General features: G+C 42.3%; 1 protein-coding gene across 1 annotated transcript in view; it reads left to right on the forward strand.

Annotated features, from left to right (window-relative positions):
* Positions 1 to 23,139, forward strand: part of L3mbtl4 (L3MBTL histone methyl-lysine binding protein 4) — a 317,660-nt gene that overhangs the window by 86,865 nt on the left and 207,656 nt on the right. The window contains exons 3-6 of the mRNA XM_051190683.1: positions 17,851 to 17,955; positions 18,894 to 19,029; positions 20,754 to 20,849; positions 22,970 to 23,048. Of these exons, the coding sequence (XP_051046640.1) occupies positions 17,851 to 17,955; positions 18,894 to 19,029; positions 20,754 to 20,849; positions 22,970 to 23,048 (416 nt within the window). The remainder of the gene's footprint in view (positions 1 to 17,850; positions 17,956 to 18,893; positions 19,030 to 20,753; positions 20,850 to 22,969; positions 23,049 to 23,139) is intronic.

A 23,139-nucleotide genomic window follows, 5' to 3' on the forward strand; every position in this document is an offset into this window, starting at 1 on the left:
GCCAGTTGTGTTTTTTATGTAACTCATCACGTTACACTATTTGTCTAAGCTGTAGATGGCAAAGAAGATGCCACTTTGAGCGGAATTCAAAGATTATGTAGTTGCTTTGCCCATGTGGCTATAATGACCAGCTGTTGTGAAGTCCCGGCTCCTTTTGTCTCCCAAATATATTTTATAGTCCATGGAAAGTAATGACAGACACTCTTGAAGGGCACTCATACGATCCTTAATCTGTTCTGTATTCGTGTCTGTGTATGTCACAGACTCTTTGGACATCTGATGAGAGCTGTCGGTAATGCTTTTAGTGAAACATTTATAGCCATCTGAACATAAACATGTAAATGAACTTGGTGGAATCCTAGGGTCCCTGAAGTCGTCAAGAATATGTCATCATCAGAGACAACTGTACAAGGTGTAGTCTGAACAAGTGTAGAAAGAATCACTTTGCATATGAGAATGTCCTATGCATTTGTGTGTGTGCTTTTTAAGTTCTCATTTTCTTTATGAAAAAAAAAAAAAAAAACAGAGGGGGATAAAAGAAAAACCAGAATGATTTCAGTGGGAGAATCTGCCTGTACCTGTAGGGCTAAATACACATCCTACTTTACCCAAAGCAAAATATACACAGGCTTTTCAGATCTCAATTAATGCATTATAATATTACAAAAAAAAAAAATGAAATTTAAAACAAACACTCTTGAGCCCTGAGTGAGGAAGCTGAATTTTGGTACTCTGGATGGAGAGTCACTGTTGGCTGAGGTAAAAAGCATACAGCTAGCTTCTGTATGAAAACAGAACCCTGATGAAAATGTGGGACCCTGCAGCAAGCAGACTTTTTCCAGTAACGGTTTCTTCTGAAGGACCTGGAAGAACACAGAAACTGTAGGGATGTATAGCAGGTTAGAGACGAAAAGTCAGTACACTGGCTTGTCTGTGAGCTGTCCACGGCCTTTGAAAGCTTCAGTAATGAGAATGAATGCTCATTGTAAAAGTACAAACTAACATAATACGGAAAATCAGTGCACCTCCCCCAGGCCTGAAACCTCAATGTCTGTTGACACCTTGCTGTAGACCATTTCCTCGGCCAGCCACCAGTGCCCAGGGGCCACCCTCCCACCTCCTGAGCACAAAGTGAATGTGGTTCCTTCCTTTGTTCCCATCTCTGCTCTGTGCTAACAGGACCTTATGCCTCTTTCCCTTGCCATTGTAACTTTCTGAAATTCTAACATAATAACGAAGTGGACAGGGGCAAGGAAGGGTTAGGTTGGGATCCAAAGTGTTGTGCTGACAGGGTGTTGACATGGAGCAATCAGAGAACATGGAGCCACATTCTGTCCGTGTGTGGCTCCATCCTGGCATCCCTCCATGAAGTGAAGACACACGGCATGCTCGTGTGTGCTGCACATTGTATTTGCTTTGTCTCTCTCCGAGCCATTGGGCCCCCTCTGCAGACGCAGATCTGAGCCTTGCCTTTTAGACAGCTGCACTGTGTTCCACTGTGCTGTGTTCCGTTTCTCCTTATCAAACATTTGTGCTTTTTGTGGTAGGGGAAACCTAGCCTATCCACCTTTGCCAGATGTTTAGCTCGATGGCTTCGGAGCTCTGGTCTTTGTTGTACAGTCTACCACTGCGAGCATTATGATACCCACACACTGATGTTCTTCTTAGAAGCCTTCATTCACCTTTACAAACGTTGGCATCTGGGACAATTTGATAGCTGGACAGAAAATACTCAGGTGCTAATTTTCTATATTTAACTAGCTAATTATAATTTTAACTGTGGAATAACGATTTAAATGATGTCTTTAATCAACAGCAGTGATGACGGTCAAAAGTGCCTGCAGCTCATAGCGATGAGCTAGCACGGTGTCCGTTTGGCAGCATGCTAAGGGAAGATACACTTGAATCTTGGCCTTGGGCGCCTCATTCATAAAATGTGCACAGTAGCTCTACAGGGCCTCGATGTAATTTAGTGTGTCATTCTCATTATGTGCTTAGAGCCATGGAGTTAAGTGCCGCGTGCATGTTTGTGCACAGAAGCTGTTGTAATTTAAGAAAAGCAGAGAGCAAGAGAAAGATGCCATGAGACAGGGTTCAAGCAGAGGTTTTTATTTATTTATTTTTAATTAGGGAAAGGGATCATGAAAAGGAGAAAGAGGAGGAGGGAGACTGGTCTCAGGGGATTGGAGAAGCAGGAGAGAGGAAAGGGGGAGAGAGAAGAAAGCAGGGTACAGACGGAGAAAGGGAGAGAAGGAAAGGGAGGGAGGGATGGGAGGTAGTCCAGGCCCTTTAAAAGGGAACATCGTGAATGTACACAGGTGGTGCCCTTAGTGGCTGCAGCTGAGGGCGGATCTTATCAGAACCCCAAGGGCAAGCCAGCGCAGATGCCCGAATACTAACAGAAGCTTCCTTGCAGAATCATTTCAAGCATGTCTTAACAATGTGAATGGCCTCATTCTCCTATTCCTGTTAATAAGAAAATAATTATCCTACCATCATGGGTAACAGCAACTGTTAAGTATACCTCAGATGGTCAGGAGCTTTTGTGTGTCTGTGGTAGACAGGAGCACGATTTTTCCTTCTTCCTTCAAATATTAAGTTGACCAAACTTTCACTTGAAAAACCCAGGGGGGATAATTTTCTCTGCTTTGAAGACTTCTATAAGTGTGCTCTGACCATCTGTTTGGTTGGTTTTTGGTTTATCTTGGGGGGCTATTTCTTTATGTTTCTTTTTTCAGCTTTCATAGTAATTATATGCTTGTGTTTATCCTCACTGAGGAAAAAAAATCAACTATTGACAGAATTAAATTCTTGTGGTCAAGCTGATTGAATAACTCTGCCCAGTTGGTTCCCCAAAATCTTACCTTTGGCATTTGAAATGGTAATGTTTCCACTCTTGCGATGCACTTTGAGAAAATGAAGTTGTATAAGACAGGGATGGTATGAACACACTCTTGCAGGCTGCTGAACTCTTTGCAAGGGTCAAGAATGGTGGGTCTCAGATATAAGTTCTGTTTTATCACTACTGAAACCTCCACAGCTCTTGGATACATTTAGACATTTGAGGACCCATGCTTTACAATGCATGTTAAAAATATGTGCCTTGGGAAGGACTTTGGGAGCACATTCCCCAGGGAGGAATACTCACTTAGCCTAGAGGCAGGAGGGAGGGCCTAATCCCTATTCCAAATGACTTGACAGATTTTATTGATCCCCCTGGAAGGCATCACCCTCCTGTCCAAAGTGAGACTCTTACATCTTACCCCGGATCTGTAATAGTCCCATAATTTCCTGATTTTGATGGCAGCCAACGTCTTCATTTGTAAGAAATATACACAAGTGTTTTAAGGGGGCAGACAGTGGGTCAGTGAACTTACCAAAAGCCCAGGGAAGAAGAAATTCTTTGTAGTGCATTTGTAAAACTGTTTGCTGAAACTTACTAACTTCCCTTGTATCAATAAAAAATGTGTTTGTGTATTAAAAAGTAGGAACGTGTGGGTGGCAGCTCCTGCATGCAAATGAACTAAGTGCCTGTCTTGGGTTGTTCTCTTGGCATCCTGTACACACCCTGTCTCCTGCAGCACACCCCAGCTGAGGCTTTGCTGATGGCTTAGGCCGGCCAGCTTCCCTACTCTGTGCAACTCACAGGTAATCACTGCTAGTTTTCAGGCATCTGTATTAGTCTGCCCTTCTGACAGGACACACCCTCAGCTGCAGCCACTAAGAGCACCAACTGTGCACCTTCACTAAGTCCCCTTGTAAAAGGGAATCTTCCCCCATCCCATCTCTCTGTCTGTTGCTCTTTCTCTCTCTCTCTCTCTCTCTTTCTCTCTCTCTCTCTCTCTCTCTCATTCTGATTCTTTGCCTGTCTCTGCCTTCCCCCCCAACCTCTGTTTTCTCTTCTACTTCTTCTGTCCCCAGAGACTGGTCTCTCCCCTCCCCTCTGCCTTTCCTCTGATGAAAAATTAAAACACCTCCACATGAGCTGTGTTGTGTGTCATCTTTCTGTCTTGCACCACTTTTTAAATGACAGCAATCACAAGAAAACAGTCTTTCTGTATGTGAAAAGTTGCATGACCCATGACCTTTCATTCCATAGCTGTGCATGTGCACGCTGGAGACGTTACCCAGCCACCAAACTGTGCATGCACCTGTCACACCGATAGCTCTCCCACATGGCATTGCACAAAGGAGCTTTGGCTAGAGTGTGTCTGCCTTTTCTCCAGCCACAGCATTCCCCCCCCCATTAATACCATGACTTGTTTTTTGCAAGCTTTTAAAATAATAGCATATAATTTGTACCTGGTTTTGCTGTGGGTACGGAACCTTGAATAATACTACTCCTCAGTCATTAGCGATAAAGTGAATCGGTTTCGTGGTAGAAAATATGAAAATACTGAGTGTTCTGGGAAAAGAAAACGAGAAAACAAAACAACTTCTATGGTCCAGGAGCACGGGGCATTTCCCTGGAGCTGTCCTTGTCTGTAAGGCAGGCGTCATAGCTGCTGGCCAAGTTTTACAGTGCTTCTTGTGTGCCAAATCTGTCCCCTTACCTGGAGCACACAGTTGGCAGCCTCCCAGAGTTTGACTCCTTCGTTATGGCCTGCTTCCGTGCTGGCTCCTAACCTTGAGAAAGTCCCCTCCTCACGTCTCCAGGGTGGCATTTATCTGGAGAAGCTCAGGCGTGCAAACTCCGGGTACTGTGTGCAGTGGGATTTTGTTTACCTCGAGAGTGTGATTCTGGATCCCTTGTCATCATGGGATGCATTTTTGCCAACACCCTGTCAGTTATGTTCAAGAAATACAGGGCATTCAGAGAGAGAAAGTTAAAGCTACATAGCGGTATAAACCACTAAACAAGAAAGACAGATCGAAGGCAGGGCATTTTTCACTCTTGCCTTTCTGATGGTTAAAATAGGAAGTTTATTTTGATTTGAATTCTCCAAGGACTAGCATTAGAAACAGCTTCCCAGTGTTGGCTCGAGAAACAATTTGGAAATGCTGAAAGACTGGCCTGGAGCATCCTACCCTCTGTCTGTGAGGTGCTGCCTGACCCCTGTGTCTGACAGTCACGTGTGATGTGTGACCAGACACTACCACGGACTCAAAGTAACATGACCTTGCATCGTTCACCGTTGTTGAGCCATGAAAATGCATGAATTCTACAGTGTTGTCTTTTTAAAATATTATAGTTTATGTGTGAGTGTTTGCCGGTGTGTGTGTGTGTGTGTGTGTGTGTGTGTGTGTGTGTGTGTGTGTGTGTGCACAGGCTGCATGCCTAGTGGTTGCAGGGGTCAGAGGAGGACATTGGATCCCCTGGAATTGGAGTTACAGAGGGTTATGAGCCAAGATGTAGGTTTTGGGTATGTAATCTGGGTTCTCTACAAGAGTAAGAATACTTTTATTGCTGAGCCATCTTTTTAGTAGCTCCATTTTGAATTATTATTACTCATCTCCCTGCAGTCTATCATTTTCCTTTGGCTTTCTGACAGCATTTGTGGTGCCTGTATGTGTGTGTGTGTGTTTGAGTGTGTGTGTATATAAGTATGTGTGTGTATATAGTATGTGTGTGTATGAGTGTGTGTGTGTATGTGTGTATGAGTGTGTGTGTGTGTATGAGTGGGTGTGTATGAGTATGTGTGTATGAGTGTGTGTGTATGTGTGTGTGTATGAGTATGTGTGTGTGTGAGTGTGTGTGTATATAGTATGTGTGTGTGTATGAGTGCGTGTGTGTGTGAGTGTGTGTGTGTATGAGTGGGTGTGTATGAGTATGTGTGTATGAGTGTGTGTGTATGTGTGTGTGTGTGAGTGGGTGTGTATGAGTATGTGTGTGTGTGAGTGTGTGTGTGTGTGTGTACGCAGCACCTTTGAAGTGAGCTGTGAAATTCCGAGCAGTGAGCATGAGAGCATGTTCAACATAGTCTGCTGTAAATAGATTGTATGTGAAAAGATGTCTGGGAAAAGTAGATAACACGTGACATTTATTTTTGTGGAAATAAGATGAACCTGACACATCATTCGTCTTGTCAACAGTAGTTTTGGATATCACTATCCTTTAAGTTTCTCTTGGAATTTTCCAAAATCATCTGTGAATATAAGGTTTTAGAGATATTTTACAAGCCAATTCATGGGGCTTTTAAGTGATTTCAAGTTCCTATAAAAAGCGAAGGCATCCATATACAGCTTCAGCGAGTGTTGGTGCCCACACACAGTGGAGTACAATGCAGCTATAAACAGGATTACAAGCTGACGGACGCAGCAAGCAGGAGGCCATGTGCCCAAACCATGCGAGCATGCTGAGTTTTGAGTAAGATAAGGGACGCACCCACATACCTTTGCAGGAAACACATTGGGAAGGATGGAGACTATGCTACTATAGTGAGGCTGGTTATTTCGCTGTGGGAGCTGCAGTCTACAGGGTTCTGGGAGAAGCAGACACGCATGAGCTTTGTTTAATGGGGGGTTTTGTCCTTGTTGATTTATCCTTTGGAAAAATGATAAAACATTCAACCGCGGAGAATGGGAAACAAAAGGAATCAAAGAAGCCACATGTTATTAAAAACAAACGCAGTAGCATCAGAGAAGAAAGGGGTTGGGAATGTAAGTCATTCTTGCACCCGCCTCTGCACGGGAGGGCAGGGAGATGGTAAACACCAGTGGTGCGTTTTTGTAGTTCTCTGGTGATAGTATAAACAGAACACTTCTGTACCCCTAAGAGATACCCTGGAGGATCTACTTAAGGAGTGACATCAGAGGGGAAAGGTCACAGGGCTAGAAGAAAAAGAACAAGCCTTCGGGGTTGGTTAGAATCACACATATTTGTTTGAATCTGGGATTTATAACGTATGTACATGTGTGTGCTGGTGTTTATGCTCATATGTGCATACATATATTACATGTGACCAAGTTCTGAAGAACCTGCAGAGCATCAGGAATGGTAATCAGCATGAACATTGCCACTGGGGGACACAGGGTCATGGTCCACCTCTGGGTGTGGCATCTTGAGTACATCACTACTGTAGTGTTCTGGCAACTGAACCGTAAGTGACATCAGACAAGATCAAAGTGATGAATATTCAATTGAAAAGTCAGAGGAGAGGACTGTGTTCTTAGGAATGTCACTGAGATAAGAGACAACAACATGTTAATGGAAACTGTTCCAGGCCAGGCGAGACTAGGGAGATTTGTCAGCTTAACATGACATCTAATTCAAGACAGATCCCGTTTGCAGGGCGGAGGGTGCATTAGCAAGTAGAGTTTTGGGCCGTGGAGATGGCTCGGTGGGTGAGGTGCTTGCCTTGCAAGTCTGAAAAATCTGAGTTACACCCTCAGGACCCATGTAACGAAATGTAGTGTGGTGGTATGGTGTGCACCTGCGCTGTGGTGTGCACACACGTGTGCTGGTCTGCACACACCTGTGCGGGGTGTGCACCTGTGTGGTGAGAATCACTGGCCAACCTGGATTACTTGGTGAGTTCTATGCCAGTGAGAGACCCTGCATCACAAAAATGCTTCTGAAACGCATTTACTGAACTTGTCCTCTTAGCTGTACATACACATGCATGTACACACACACACACACACACACACACACACACACACACACACACACACGAACCCACCCACACGGGTTCACATACATGCATACACACGCAAGCCTACACTTACCTGGACACACAAACATCATCAAACACCAATAACAATAAAGTACGCTTTGGGAAAAATGGACAAGAGATAGTACAATGTGAGTGGAAAAGTAGCCGAGTATAATTCAAACTTATGCCTTACCTATGGTGCTGTGAGATAATATTCCATTCGTTATTCAGGAGCACAGACAGCTGTGAAGGAAAGATGTCTGTGATACAGGGACAAATAACCAGGTGATGCTTCTGAAAATGCCCATGTGTCACATGTACCTGTTTCTGTCTGTACACAAATGCAGGCAGACGGAGGAAGGGATGGATGGGCAGGAGGTGAGCGACCGGGCTATACCTGAGCCTGTACTGCACAAGGCATCTTATACCTTCCTTTCACTTTCTGAGGAGCTTGACATTGTTTCAAAATGAAGACCCTCTGAAAAGAATAAATTCACATAAGAAATTGGCATTCAGATATTAAACACTGATTAGCAGAAATACAAGGACTGCATCAAATATGCCCTGGGAATCACAGAACTGGAATCTACTCCCTGTTTTCCTGATGTGTTCATTTGTGATGAAGACTGAGCCTTCCAACAACACTCCAGCTGCCCAAAGCTGGCCATAAACTAGGAAAACAGCCATGGATGGAGTCTGCTGTAAAAAATTTCCAGTGACAGTAGCGGCAATCACTGAAGGGTTTTAAAGTTTTTACATTAGAATCCAAACTCAATCCATTGTGAGTTGATTTCGTACATGAAGAGATTGTCTAGTTTCAGTCCTTCACATGTAGACAACTATATTTTCTTGTCCCCACCCCATCCTTGATGGCCGTGCTTTCCAGCATTATTTGTTAAGGAAGTTGACATTTGTGTAACTGATGTTTGGGTGTAATTCAAATTCTTCCTTCCTTTATTTGTATCCTTTGCTTTTATTCAGTTGCTGTATCAGTTCCACGCACATGACTGTGACCAAGACTTATTTTGGGCTGGTGATTTTGGAGTCTCAGTCCACCGTATTGGGAAAGGCATGAGGGAGCTCTTGGAGGTGGGGGGTTATGGGAAATTCTTGTCCATCATAGCAGGCTAACAGAGAGAGACAGACAGACAGAGAGATAGAGATGGACAAAGACACACACACACACACACACACACACAGAGAGAGAAAGAGAGAGAGAGAGAGAGAGAGAGAGAGAGAGAGAGAGAGAGGAGAGAGAGAGAGGGCTGGATCCAAGGCCTGTCTGTGCCCATCAGAGTTCTAATATCTAGAAATCAGCCTTCTCCAACTTTTAAAGAGGACACCTCTGGGGAACAAGCAATCAAATCAGGAGCCTATGAAGACTCAAACCGTAACACTCTGCCCCTTGCTCCCAAAGGCCTTTGGCTGCCTCAAACACAGAGTGCATTAATTAGTCCAAAATGGAGTCTCATACTCTGAGGAGGCACACTGCCAATTTTTGTGAGTCCCTGTAAAAGAAAAAAAGGAAAGCTTATATTTGCAGCTGCAGCAGCAGAGAGTAAACATTTCCATTCCACAAGGAAGGGGAGAGGAGATCGATGGAGGATCAGAGCAAAGCAAGACTAAACTGTGGCTGGACAGATACCATGTCTTTTCTGTGAGGGCACCTGGGTCATGTGGTGTGATTATTCCAGCTCTAGGTGGCTACAGCAGCCCTGCGCCTGTGGCCACATGCAGCAACAAGGCTTTTCCATCAAGCTGCCTCGACTTGGTGCCCAAAGAGCTGCCATCTCTAGCATCTTGACGTCTCGACTACAGCGATGGCTTCATTTATCTCCATTTAAGGGGTTTCGTGAAGGAAGCCGCACATTTATTGCTCTCTCAAGCACCCCTTGAATGCCTCAGCATAAGCCTTGTTAACACCTTAATTCTTACATGTTGCACACTTGCAAAATCAGTACTACACAGATTTTGTTGTGCTACCAGGGTGAGAAGCTACTGGGCCTCCTTGTGCTGTGGTTACACAAACCATGGCTACGTGAAACCTTAGATGCTTGTGCAGTTGAACCTGCCCAAAACATTCTTGTGCAACCCTGCTTGAGTGGGACATTCCTGCGAATCATTTCTAAAGGAACTATTTTCAAACAGCTTTTCAGTTTTATAACTTGGAGCCTTAAATGGATATGATCTTTTCAAGGCATCTTTTCTACTGTCTGGGGGCACAGAGCACAGCTTCTTAATTCTTACCCTCTGCCTACCTAAAACCAGCCTGCAATAACCACATTAGAGTCTGAATGCTATGCTGGCTTAAAATTGCCTACTCAGAAAAAAAAAAAATTAGACAGTTTCTTTGGAATTCAGCCTCACTCGCATTTTGAGGACATGGGCAAAGTATATCCAGATTCTTGCCAGACTGTGACGCCAGTGGTCCCTAGTTTAAACCCCATTAGTGTCTTTGTTCTGATCTGAGACCCCATGAGCACGGCCTTAATTGTTCACATGTCTGTGAGTCTTCTGAAGTCTCACCCAAACTGTCCAGGCTGATTCCCTTGTGCTGGGTGTTTACTTTGGCTCACAGGGATACGTTCTATCATGGTGAAGGCAGTTAAGGTAGCAGGAGCCTGAGGCAGAGGATCATGTCGAATCTGCTGTTAGAAAGAAGAAGGCAACGAACACGTGAGCTCAGCTCAGCCACAGACAGTTCAGGGTCCCCCCGCCCCCCAATGAACCAGGCCGCCTGCAGTGGTCATCAGTGTTAATTGTCATAATAAGGATGGTACCCCACAGTCATGCCTAGACACCATCCCTCCCTCCGATGACTCTAGACCCTAGACTCTATCGAGCTGACAATTAACTTCAACCATCTCAGTCGTTGAAAACAGTTTTTTAAAAATTTCAGGATTGATTCAGCTCACACCTTGGAAATGTTCCTCCCACAAACTTGTCCAAAGGCCCAAGAGCCACACAGCCAAGTATCATCACACCGGTGACCATAATCTTACTACCAGCTTTTCTCATGATTACTAACTATATTAGCCATTTTTTACATCACTGTGACTAAAATGCCTTCCAGAAAAATCATCTTCTGGCAGGAAAATTATTCATTTTGACTCATGGTTTCAGAGGGTCTTGGTTACTCCTGGCAAAAAGTACGCTGAAGTTTGTGGTAACAGAAGAATGGGTGGGGTGACCCCTACCATGAGGAAAGTGTGAGAAAAGTATCGAGTTTCAGGTAGGACTGTAAGAGGCCAACTCGTAATGAGCTACTTGCTCCGCCTAGGCCTCACCCTGTAAAGATTCTACAGCCTCCGAAATAGCGTGGTTGGCCGTGAAAAAAAGCAGTTAAAACATGAGACTGTGTGATGGCAACATGTTAGATTCAAGTCATCATAAGTGTCATATTATTCTGAGATCTCATGTACTATATTTAGGAAATACAATAAGAACGAGAATTCTTGTCCCTTTATTTGGGGGAAGTATTTTCAGTTTTCCCTTATTGAGTGTGTTCTTGGATATGGATTTGCTATATACAGCCTTTATTGTGTTGAGGGATGATCCTTCTATTTCTAGTTCCCCCAGGACATTTCCCTGGAGACATTTCACCAAAAATTTTACCAAATTTGTTGAAACATTTGAGTACTTTTTGTTTTTGTGTTTACGTGCTATACTGTTTATTGTTTTGCATGTGTGGAGTCATCTTTATATTCCCATGATAAATCTCTCTTGGTCACTATGTATTGTTCTGTCCATTTTCCACCTTCATCTTATTGTTTTGAGACCACATCTCAGCACGGAGTAGTCCAGGATAGCCTCTGAACTCATAGTCATCCTGCCTCTGTCTCCCGTGTCCTAGGAACATGAATACACACCATGCCCAGCCATCGGTAGCTCTTCTCATATTCCTTAAGGACGTCCCTCTATACTTTTGCTTGCACTTGCGTCCAGTATTAAAGGTGACACTGACTTTGTAAGACACATCTGCAAGTGTTCCTTGCTTTTCTGTTCTACGGACTGGTTAAAGGAGCGTTCCTGCCGCTTCTTTTTACATTTGATGAAACATGGTGCAGTGGTTCTGTGTGGCCTTGGATTAAAAGAGAACAGTCTTATTACTTATTACTGATATGTTTAATTTTTCTTAAAATATACTAATTCAATTATAGTAAGGCATTCGTATCTAGAAATATATCTATTTATTTGGATTTTTCAAACTTACTAAGGTGTTCATTGTTAGGAGTAGGTTTTCCGGAGTCGATGTATTATATATATAAAACTATTGGCCTGTTACTAGTATTTCTTATTGGTTAGCTCTGTCTTAAATATTAACCCAGTTCTTATTAATCTAAGTATTTCCATGTGGTCTTATCTTACCGGAGAGAGAGCCCGAAACTCTGTTCTCTCCAGTCTTTACATCTTGACCCTCCCTACTACTTCTGGAATCCTCCTTGTCTCCTAGTCCTGCCTAGTTTGCTTTCCTATTGGCCAACAGTGCTTTATTCATTAACCAATAAGAGAAACATGTTTACAGAATGGCATCTCCCGTCAGCCATTTTTCAAAATAATCCCTTATCTGAATTTCAGTGTTATCTATTGCAATCTCTCTCTCTTTTCTGATTCTATTGATACATTTCTCTCTTTCCCTTAGATCATTTGGGTGACCGTTTCTCAGTGTTTTAATCTTCTCAAAGAATCAGTTCTTTGGTCCTACGAGTCACTATTTTAAAGTCTGTCTCATTAATTTCCGCTCTGATCTTTATTATTTCCTTCTCCCCTCCTCTGTTGGTTTAGGTTTTGTCTTCTTCTTCTGTTTTTTTGTTTGTTTTTTTGTTTTTTGTTCTTTTATTTTCTGGTTTCCGTGGATGCATTGCTGTGTTGCTTATTTTCCACGTCTCAAGGCTATCCATGCCCCTTTTAATTCTTTTGCTACACCCTACAGATTCTCATGTTTCATTTTCATTCAATCCTAGGACATTGCCATTTCCTTGATTTCTTTAGTGAATCACTAATTATTATAAAGGCATTGCTCACACTCATATTTTTGTCAACTCTGTTCTCCCTCTTGCTTCTGACTTCTAATTTTACTCCATTATTATCTGATGAGCTTTGAGCAATTATTTCGATTATTTTTTTTTTTTTTTTGTAATGACTTGGCCTTTTGCCTAAAATATGTTCTATTCTGGGGAAAGTTCTTTGAGCTGCTGAAAAGAATGCATATACTGCAGTTTCGGACAGAACATTGCGTCCATGTCTGTTAAGTTCATTTTAACTGTAGTGTAGTTTAGTATGAAGTTTTTGTTAGTTTCTTGGAGCTGGGTGGCCTTTTGGCGAGAGCAGGCTATCGCAAGCATCCACTATTATCGTGTTAGGACTTCTGTGTTCATTGTTTCTCTTAGCGTTTGTTTTATGAAATTTGGTGCAGAGATGTTCCATATATACATATGCTGTATGTGTAGATAATAAATATGCAGTAATTTATGTATAACTTAGCATATATACTAAACACATAGAAATAATCTATTAAAATCTGTACTGTGTTTCTGTGTGTATTGTTGCCTCTGCCAGCATGTAGCGGCTTAATTTTCAGACATCCATTGTGTTTTGTCACTTGAGATCTTTATGAGACAGCTAGAGATAGCTGTACCTACTTTACCCGGGTTTCATCTATTTAGAATATAATTTTTTTAACCTGTAAGACTCAGACTGTATTTGATGGAGTACTATGTTTTCTGCAGGTTGGAAATAGGAGGGTATTTAATTATGTTTCCATCAGCCAGTCTCACCCTTCTGTTTGGGGGATTAGGACCATTTAAGTCCAGTGCTATAATTAGGTACTAATTCTCGGCATAGTTTAAATAAAAAAAAAAAAAAACTGATGTTTAATTACTCCCTGATTAATTCCAATTTGCTTGTTTAGTCTTCTCGTAGGATTTACGTTTTCTTCGTCCTTAGTGTGGTGTTCCTTTGCTCTGTTGTGTTTAGGTTTCCTTAAGGCACCATCTGCAATATGGGCGTGGTCATGAATTGCATCAGCTTATACTGGCCTTGGCTTTTTTTTTTTCTATTCTGAAGGGTTCTTGCTCTTGATATTGTAATCTAGACTGCGTATGTACCATCACCTGGTGTCTTAGTTAGGGTCTTATTGCTGTGAAGAGAATCTAGGACCACAGCAGTTCTCATAAAGGGGAACATTTGCAGTTTCAGAAGTTTAGTCTACTATCACCATGGAGGGACATGGTTCTGTGCAGGGTCAAGGAGCTGAGAGTTCAGCATGTTGACCCACGGGCAGCAGAAGGAGATCGGTTAGCACACTGGCCATAGCGTGAGCCTATGAGCTCCCAAAGCCCATGTCCACAGTGTTCCTCCAAGGCCATTCCCCATGGGCCAAGCTCTCAAACACCTTAGTCCGTGGGGGCCACGCCTATTCAAACCATCACACCTTGTTTCAGAGCTTTTGTTGGCAAATCTGATAGGACTCAGTGCTGACTGCCTTGGTTGGCTCTTTCAGTACAGCATTCCACCTCAGTTGTTTACTGTTGACATTTTCATGCAAAATATGCAATCACAGGCATCCTTTCTGGCCAATTTCCTGGGTTTATAAACAGTCCTTGTACTTAGATGTCCATGTTTCCCCAGGAAGTGGGCAGTTTCCTGGTATTGTGTCACCAAAACATTTTCCGGGCCTTTGGTTTGTTCCCACTTTGACAACGTAACGAGGAATGTCAGATTGTAGAGAGGAGTTCAGTTTGTTTCCAGCTAGATTCTGTGGTGAAGTTTTCTGTTGAGTTCTTTGATGATGTCATTGTCTTCTGACAGTGTGTAGTGTATCAGAGACCCATGCCTTTGCCTTACCTTGGGGTCCTATAAGACCAGGACATTTGTTGATGGTTGCATGTGTAGGATGCACCCTCTGTAGTCATTCTTAGTCTTATCAACCATCTAGAGTCTGAAATGGTCTGGGTGTAACATAGGGCAGTCCTGATGCAATGGAGTGTCCATAGTCCTTTTATTTTATATCTGTAATAGCTGCCAGAGGTGGAGTATCAATGAGTAGGCTGTCAGGACCATCATGCTCTGCCTGCTTGGATAATGATTGTTGGCTTGAAGCTTTTCAGTCTCTTTCAGTTTTGAGTCATAGTGTCATTTTAAGTTTGAGTCGGGTAGAATGTTCTGACTCTAAGCTAGGTGGAGAATGTTCTTCCTTGGCAAGGGCATCTAAATGGGGCAAAGTGTGTCTTTTATCCCTAGTATCTGAAGCGAGGAGAATTACCACTAACAGAAGCAAATAGCATTGAACTAGAATCAGAAATAAAATAAAATCTTATATAATGTATAGCTTTGTTAACAAATGCCAGAGGCAGAAACAAACCTACAGGAAAATGTTTTAAAAGATGATATTTTTTTTAAAACAAGGAAACAAGAGAGAATAAAAATGATAAATGAAAATGGTGAAAGGTGTGAAATGGAGAATGAAGGCCCTAATTATAAAACAATGTGTGTAGAATGAAAGAGTTGCAGTAATCGGAAATGAAGAGAGAGAAAGCATAACAGCAAAACAAGAACTGAAGACCCCCAAACAGGAAAAGAAACTCTCAAATGTACACAGACACATACAGAGAGAATCACAGACAGATAGGCACATGCACACAGACACAAATATACATACATAGAGACTTGCAGACAGACAGATACACACATGCACACAGACACATACACCACACACACACACACACACACACACACACACAGAGAGAGAGAGAGAGAGAGAGAGAGAGAGAGAGAGAGAGAGATACATAGAGGCACACACATATCCCACATATCCATACAGAGAAATTCACAGATACTCACATACACACAGAGACATACACACACACACACACATATACAAACACACACATATACACATATTCACACAATGCACACATATATATACAAACACACATATATATATATACATATTCACACACTTGCACACAGACACACACATGCATACACATTAGCATATGCATACATATACTCGCATATCAGCAAATACAGATAAACAAAGAAAGTGTTAAGATAATTTAAGTACTGTCTCCGTTGGTGCAGTTGCACAGGCAAGAGTGAATTCTCTCTTTCTCTCTCTCTCTCTCTCTCTCTCTCTCTCTCTCTCTCTCTCTCTCTCCCTCTCTCTCCCACTCTCCTCTTCTTGTCTTGTCGGCCCATACCCTCCATGAAGCACAACGGCTTCATTTATAGCAAACAGTTAGGCCAGCAGGGATGGTTTGATATTGAACCAACTGGAGATGTCTCCCTGCTTACCAGCACAAGGCAGAGTGAAGTCTGCATGCCTTTAGATGGGATTCCTAGTGGGAAGATGGCTGAGCTGAGCTGAGCCTGCTGGCACACGGCTTTCACAGGCTGGAACAACAGACCTTCACGATTGGAGGGATGCTGCAGGATTACATGTTCTGAGTCCCAGTGTCTGCCACCATGTGCATACTTGCTCCGTGTCTCACTGCTCTAGCTGCTGTCTTAAAGGGAAAACCAACCCTGCTCCACTCTGCCTGCCAGACATGAATCCTACTGCATGTCTTTCCAAGGCACATTTGCCTAGTGCTTACAAGGACAGTGTGAGAAAACTCATTGTGATTTTCAAGGAACAGAGTCCACGTGCATCTCATCGGTCGAGTTCCTGGATGCAGCATGCTGTCTATACCAAGATACACAATGTTTCGCTTGTGACTCCATGCTTTGCAGCTCTTAGATCAGCTGAGTTCAGGCTGCCTTGCTCAATCCACTGCTGCCTCAAGCTTGCCCGCCCTTTTCTCTCCTTTTTCCATGTGCTTGCTTAGCCACCCACCTTCCAGAGAAGCCGTGTTCTGACTGTACCTTTTCCAAACCACTGAGAAGTTAGAAGCTTTAGAGTTAGCGCTGGGTAGGCAGGTGGACATGACACACATGGCTTCTATGATTTTCTGTATGGAAGTTCAAAGTGGCCCACAGGACTCCGGGCGTGGAAGCAGAAGCATCATGAATTCAAGGTCTTCCTGGGCCACACAGCAAGGACATGCCGGATACGGGGTGGCGGTGGCAGGATTATATGTATCAACATCACTGTAAACAAAATGAAGAGTCCAGCCACAGACTGGGGATAGCTCATCTATCCAATCAGCAAAAACGTTATTGTCCAGAGCATAGAAAGGAGGGATGGGTAAAATGAATGAAGGGGTTAATGAATGAAGGGGTTTCATGAGAAATTCATGGATGAACTCTTTGAAAGCATATAAAAATCCATCTTCCCGGTCTAATATTGTTACCCTAGTTGGGTGTAGTGTCAAAGTGACGTTTGGTTACTATCACCAAACCCGTATTTTAGTGCAGTTCTCAGACCAGACAGAGAAGTTTGTTTGTGTAGTAAACCGTAAATGAAGAAAACTCATGACTTGTTGAAGTGCGGAGACCTTAGCTACCAATGGGGTAACCCATCGCAGAAAGAGGAGCAGAAAGAGTGAAAGCCAGAGGCCAAGGGACGAGAGCAAAACTGTGTCCTGGACACGGCAGGAACATGGTACTGATAATCTCGCAGCAGCTGTGGTGGCCTGCATGGGGATTGCACGAGATCAAGCCAGTCTCATGGTCCTAAGCCCTAGCTGAGGACCTGTGGACAGTTGACTGCTTCTAGGGAAGGGATACTGAGTTTCCTTTAAGGTGTGGCACTTAGTAGGTCAACCATTCCAGGGGATGCCCGATAGCCTTAAGTTTATTGGCCACACAGATTGGACTTGGCAGGGTTATTAAAGAAAAAGAAAGAGAGGGTAAGAAGGTAAGAAGGGGACTTAGCTCCGGGTTGAGTTAGGGGAGGGGTGCATTGTATGTATGAATACAACTATTAAAGGATTAATGTAAATATTACACTTTAAAGATTAATCTTCCAGACTACATGGTTAAATTTCTTTATTAAATTCTGTTACTTTGTTTTGACAAGTCATCATGTGTAATTATTGGTCATGCCATGATGGCATGTTATACATATCCCACACTGTGGATATATTCATCACCTTAAATACTTACCATTTGTTACCACTGTTTAACTGTAGCTCCGAACCTCCCCACAACGTCTCCTGTTCTCCCATGCCCCTCCCAACTTCCAGAATCTTCTCTTCTATTCGGCTTTTATGAATCCTGTTATTTGTAAATCCCACATATCAATGACATAAAATGCTCTATATTAAGTTGTGAAGAATCTCACTGGCTGATATTGTGTCGTGAAATTCCGCAGGACCAGTCCTCTCCTGAGCAGGAAAATGGCTTTCAGGTTGGAATGAGAATAGAAGGCATCGATCCCTGGCATCCGGCTGTGTTTTGTGGGCTTTCTGTAGCGGATGTAAGAGGGTGCTGTTGCCTTGGACTGATTGTGTGGTGACAGGTCCTTAGAAAATAACAAATGTCAGCACCTTTTCTGAAGAGTGAGCCCTACTCTACTCCATTATTTTGGTCAATAAGTGTATAAAAAACACACTCCTTAATAATTTTTTCTTAACATGAATTTTCTAATAACTTCTTCACCAACTAGTGTTTATCACTGACTTACCTGAAAAATAGATCTTACTAAAGTCGATAGTAGTCTAAGAATGCCACAATGCTATCTCTACCTATTACAGTGACATTATTACTCATAGGTTAGCTAATGAATATATATTCATTTCAATACACTCACTTTATGAAAATTATATACAGAAGACTGCCATTGATGAAAACAGATGGATATTAAAACATAATGTTTATTCAATATGTTATTAAATCAATGAAAGATGTCTAAATTTATAAAAGCATCGAACTGAGAAGTCATAGTGACATGTCCTATGTGACAATAATGGCTGTTAGACTTGTACAGAATATCTGGAGGAAGTATTTCTCAGACTGTCATTATTTTCTGTGTTAAATACACTGGCTCTGTGTGTTAAAGTCGTTCATTATCTGAGGCTTAACTCTTTGAGGTAGGAATTAAGCCCACCAGCAGACAGTAAATTTTCTAGCAGGAGTATTAACAGTCAATTAAAAACATTTTTTGACCCCAGACTCCTAAATATGTCTGAAGGTTATTATTTTTGCAAAAAGAGCCCCTTCAGAATCATCTTGATTTAGCCATATATCATATCACATATATATTTGCTCTCTGATGAAAGTGTTTGGACCCACAGACGAATGATTGGTTCACAATGATGATGTCAACTAAACATTTGGATATTTATTTTGCCAGTGTTTGAACCCATTTCAGTTACATGACACGTGATGAACGATTGTGAACTCCCTCGGTTTCAGGTGTGTGGTTACCGGCTGAGCCTGCATTTTGATGATTATTTGAGCTCCCATGATTTTTGGACCAACGCCGGTTCCCCAGGCATTCACCCAGTGGGGTGGTGTAAAAGGACCAACCATGAATTGCACATCCCAAAGGGTGAGCAGGGGAGCATTTGTCCATCCGAGGGAGGGCATTGTTTATTTTAACACCTTCGCATGAAACACTAACGTGGGAGCTGGGTGTGAATTGATTTTCCAAATGGAAATTTCCATCTCCAAAGAGACTAAGACCATGACAGTACCTTGGGGATGAGTGTAAAAGAAAAGCTTGTATGTTTTTCTAAGTCAAATATTTTGACTAGGAAATTATGGTTAATATGATATATGTATATATATATATGTGTGTGTGTATACATACATACATACATACATACATACATACATACATTATAGACCCTTTAGTGTGTACTGGTGCTCGGTACTGAACGACAGCAGATACAAAGCCTCAGGCTCTCTGTCCTTCAGAGGAGGGAGGACTGATGCCACCCCAGGATACTGCTCCAGTTGCAGCCCTCTCTGAAGTCACAGGGTACAAGACATTTTGACACAATGAGAAAGCAGCTTGGCCCCCCAGGCAAGAACAGAACCCCCAGCTGAGGTCCCAGAGTGGGCTGGGTGTTTGGCTAGGGTGCCATTCAGAGAGACTGGTGGGGAGCCATGGTGGAAATGTAAAGCTTAGCGGGTCAATGTAGTCTTGAACTCTTCAAAGAATTCGGCGTGTCGATTCAGTAAGAAAATACTGAGCCTGGGTAACTGAGGCCACTTCAGCTGTCGATGTAGAAATCACATCTTTCACCTTAAATGGAATGAGAGATGGGTTTTTTCTGGAGCCGTTTGTAATGACCATGGCCTAGGAACACATATCTAAGTTACCTCCGAATGCCGTGCTTCAACGTGGAAGCAATTTCATGACGTTTTCATAGTTTTATAGAACAAAGAAAGCCACAAGTAAGGCAAGTTTACAATGCATTGGCGGGTAAATCAGAGTGGCAGGCACACCATGGTGGGGAAGCCTCTCCAATGGGCCCAAGATGCCATCTGATGGCATGTTTACCTTCCGGGGTTGTTGGAAGCTAGTGGTCTGCTAAGTTAATAGATTCCAAAAGGATTTTATCTATTAGTTACAGGGATTTTGTTCCAATGCAGAGGTGGGCAGGGAATGGCTGTTACAGATTGTTAGTACTACCCCGAGATAACGTAACTAGCCTCTGAACTTGCAACATTCCAACCTCCCCACAGTACCAAAATCCAAGGAGCCAATCGGACAGTCTGTGCAGACACGGCTTCTTCCCAGAAATTCTCGTTCACACAGATCACATGGATGGGAAGATAAGACATTTTTGACCTGCCAAATGGCCTTTGAATTTGGCAGAGCTGGGTATTGAGCCCGGGGTGACATTTGGATTACGAAGGGGTTCCTAATTTCCCCCAAGCATCGGGACATCTGAACTACTAAAGCATCAGGGCTTCTCTTTGTCTTTGTGTCATGGCTTTCTGGTGAGTGTCAGCCATGTTGGGACACTAGACTTACCCTTTTCCCTGTCCTTAAAAGCCTCAGCAGGACAGGGTGACATGGGGCAATGCTGTATCTCAGTGGACATTAATCATCTGTGGGGACCGACGTATATTATGGAGACTACAGTCAACAACTTTGAACTTAAGACATTTAAAAAACATGAAAGCAATTTAGAGATTTTAATATAAATCACTCGTGATGAGCTACTGAATATATAACAGAAGATTAAAACTAGGAATAATAATATATTTAAAATATATGTGATGATGTCATGCGGGTATTTTGAATAGTGTGTACTTATTTAGGTTATAGGAAAGGTAAAATTGTTTGGATGGATTACTTGAAGGCCTATAGATTGCAAAATGCTCCTAAGAAGTTATTCAGAAGCAGAAGCGCCATGAGTACCATACTCTTTCCGGCAAATCCCATTCTTCCCTGAGTTTAAGTTCCTTAAAATTTGCTTTCTATGCTGTTATATTTTAATCCTCATGAATTGAAAAATATCTTAATTGCCCTTACCTTTCCTAACTTAATTTATCACAGTCTCTCCTGGGCATATAGATTTTTATTTTGTTTTGCTTTGCTTCTCCCCCCCTACCCCCGACTTTTAGCATTGCAATTAAATACAGAAAACTTAAACTAAGCCTGCTAAAACTTATTTGAAATATCCCTTATGAATATTTTTGCTTGCAAGACATCAGTTTCTTAAGCTTAAGTTTGGTGTTTAGAAGCGAGCAGGCCCTCCAGGGGGATCCTGTCACCTGTGTAGTGCAGTTGTGTGTAAGCGTGGAGAGAACAGAAGAGGCATTTCTGCAGATTCAGGGTTGCAGTACATACCAGAGTTGGCTGGAGTAGACTCCTCCTGCTTCTGCATCCCAAGGAACTCAGTGAACCCTCAGTGGAGAGTGAGAATTAAATGCTCAGCCGTTCTCTGTCTCCAGTAGTGAGTGGACACTTGGGAACAGGATGATACAGGGCAGAAGCCAGGACTGGGCTCTTCCTCCTCTGCTTTGTGTCCCAGCTGGGCCCCACCCACTGAGGGACCTATACCAAGTGCACTTCTTATTGAAATAAGTTTCACTTTCCTGGTCTTGATACTAGTATTATATGGCCCTCATATATTTGTATGTCAAGGATGTTGACTTGACTGATATGAGATTGCCTTAAAAATAGAATCCAGTGAAAGACAAAGAGATACACACAGTCCCCAGTATCTCAAAGCTCCCAACTGGCTAATTATAGCTATTTCATATAAAAGATAGGGTTACGTTAACCATAACCCATATTTTCTGCTAGAAATACATAAGCATTAAAATCATTTGAATCGGTATCTATACTTTCCATAACAATAATTCTTTAAACTTTGAAAACAATACTAGCTTTGAATCCCATTATCAAATTAAACATTTTGTGTGTGTATGTGTGTGTGTGCTAAAGTACATAACCTTTATTACTTTTAAAATGGTGATATTTGGAAATTTCATTGGTCTGTGGGGAGTAGATGATACATTTTTCATTTGATGGAACTGTGTTCAGTAAGCATTGAATCTCAGAATCCCATCCATGTCTAAGAACTGAACAGGGAGACATGAAGAAGATATGGAAAGACTATCTCCTTATATAACTAGAGTAACAGCTGTCTACATGCCACAATGGTCTCCACCATCTGAAACTGTAAGACAACCCCAATTACTTGCTTTCTTTCATAAGAATTGCCTTGTTTATGATACGTCTTCACAGCAATAGAAAAATGACTAACACCTATACTTACCATGGAATATAAATTTTTACCTATGAAGAGGTTACACCTCTCCTAGACACCACAGGGAGCCAAGATTAATGCACATGGGGTAGATATGGACTGCTTTTCAAGTTGCTGGTCACTGGGGGGCTCCCTAGATTTTCCCAATAATGCAGGCTAGTGCCATGGTTTTGTTTTGTTTTTTATTTTTATTTATTTATTTATTTATTTATTTATTTTTGCCTAGAGAACTCGATACTAAGTCCTAGGACAAGATAAATAAGGTAGTATCATCCTGGAAGATTCATCCTTGTGTTGGTAGGTGCCATGTGTACCCCTATGGAAGAAAGGTCATCAGTAGTCCTACCCAGCTGCGAACGATTGCAAACTAATACGCAGACTATGCAACAATAGCAAGAATATTATGAGTAAGCAGTAGCTGCTTCTCATGGTTGAATATTCTACCACGGTGTTTGTATGCCTGTCTGTTGATGAATGTTTGAACCTATGGCTCATATAATGTTGAGGAAGCATTGTGCTTAGTTTTCTGTTTGTACATGTGTCTTCATTCTCTTTATGTATTTATATACCCAGTAGGGGTGTGGCTGGATCACACGTGCCGATTTCATCTTTAATATTTGAGAGACTTTTACAGAGGATCTGTGCTATTTTGTGTCCCTACATTTTTGCTACCCTTTTCTATGTTCTGCTTTTTTGTTAAAATTATCTGGTGCTGAGAGAAGAATAAGGTGTGAGCCTGAGGGGAACGTTGTCTCTCAGAAATGGATTTTACGCAGTTCCAACAGCTCGTCAGAGCGCCTTACGGAAAGACTGAGCCCCAGAGAGCCTTGGGTCACTGGTGAGTTGGACTAAAGGCTGACTGTTCAAGCATTTGTATTTTTGGCTTAACTTTGATCTTACTTCAGGATCCAAAAGATGGACTTGGCGCC

Source organism: Phodopus roborovskii, unplaced genomic scaffold, assembly GCF_943737965.1.
Source record: "Phodopus roborovskii unplaced genomic scaffold, PHOROB, whole genome shotgun sequence".
Taxonomy (NCBI): Eukaryota; Metazoa; Chordata; class Mammalia; order Rodentia; family Cricetidae; genus Phodopus; species Phodopus roborovskii.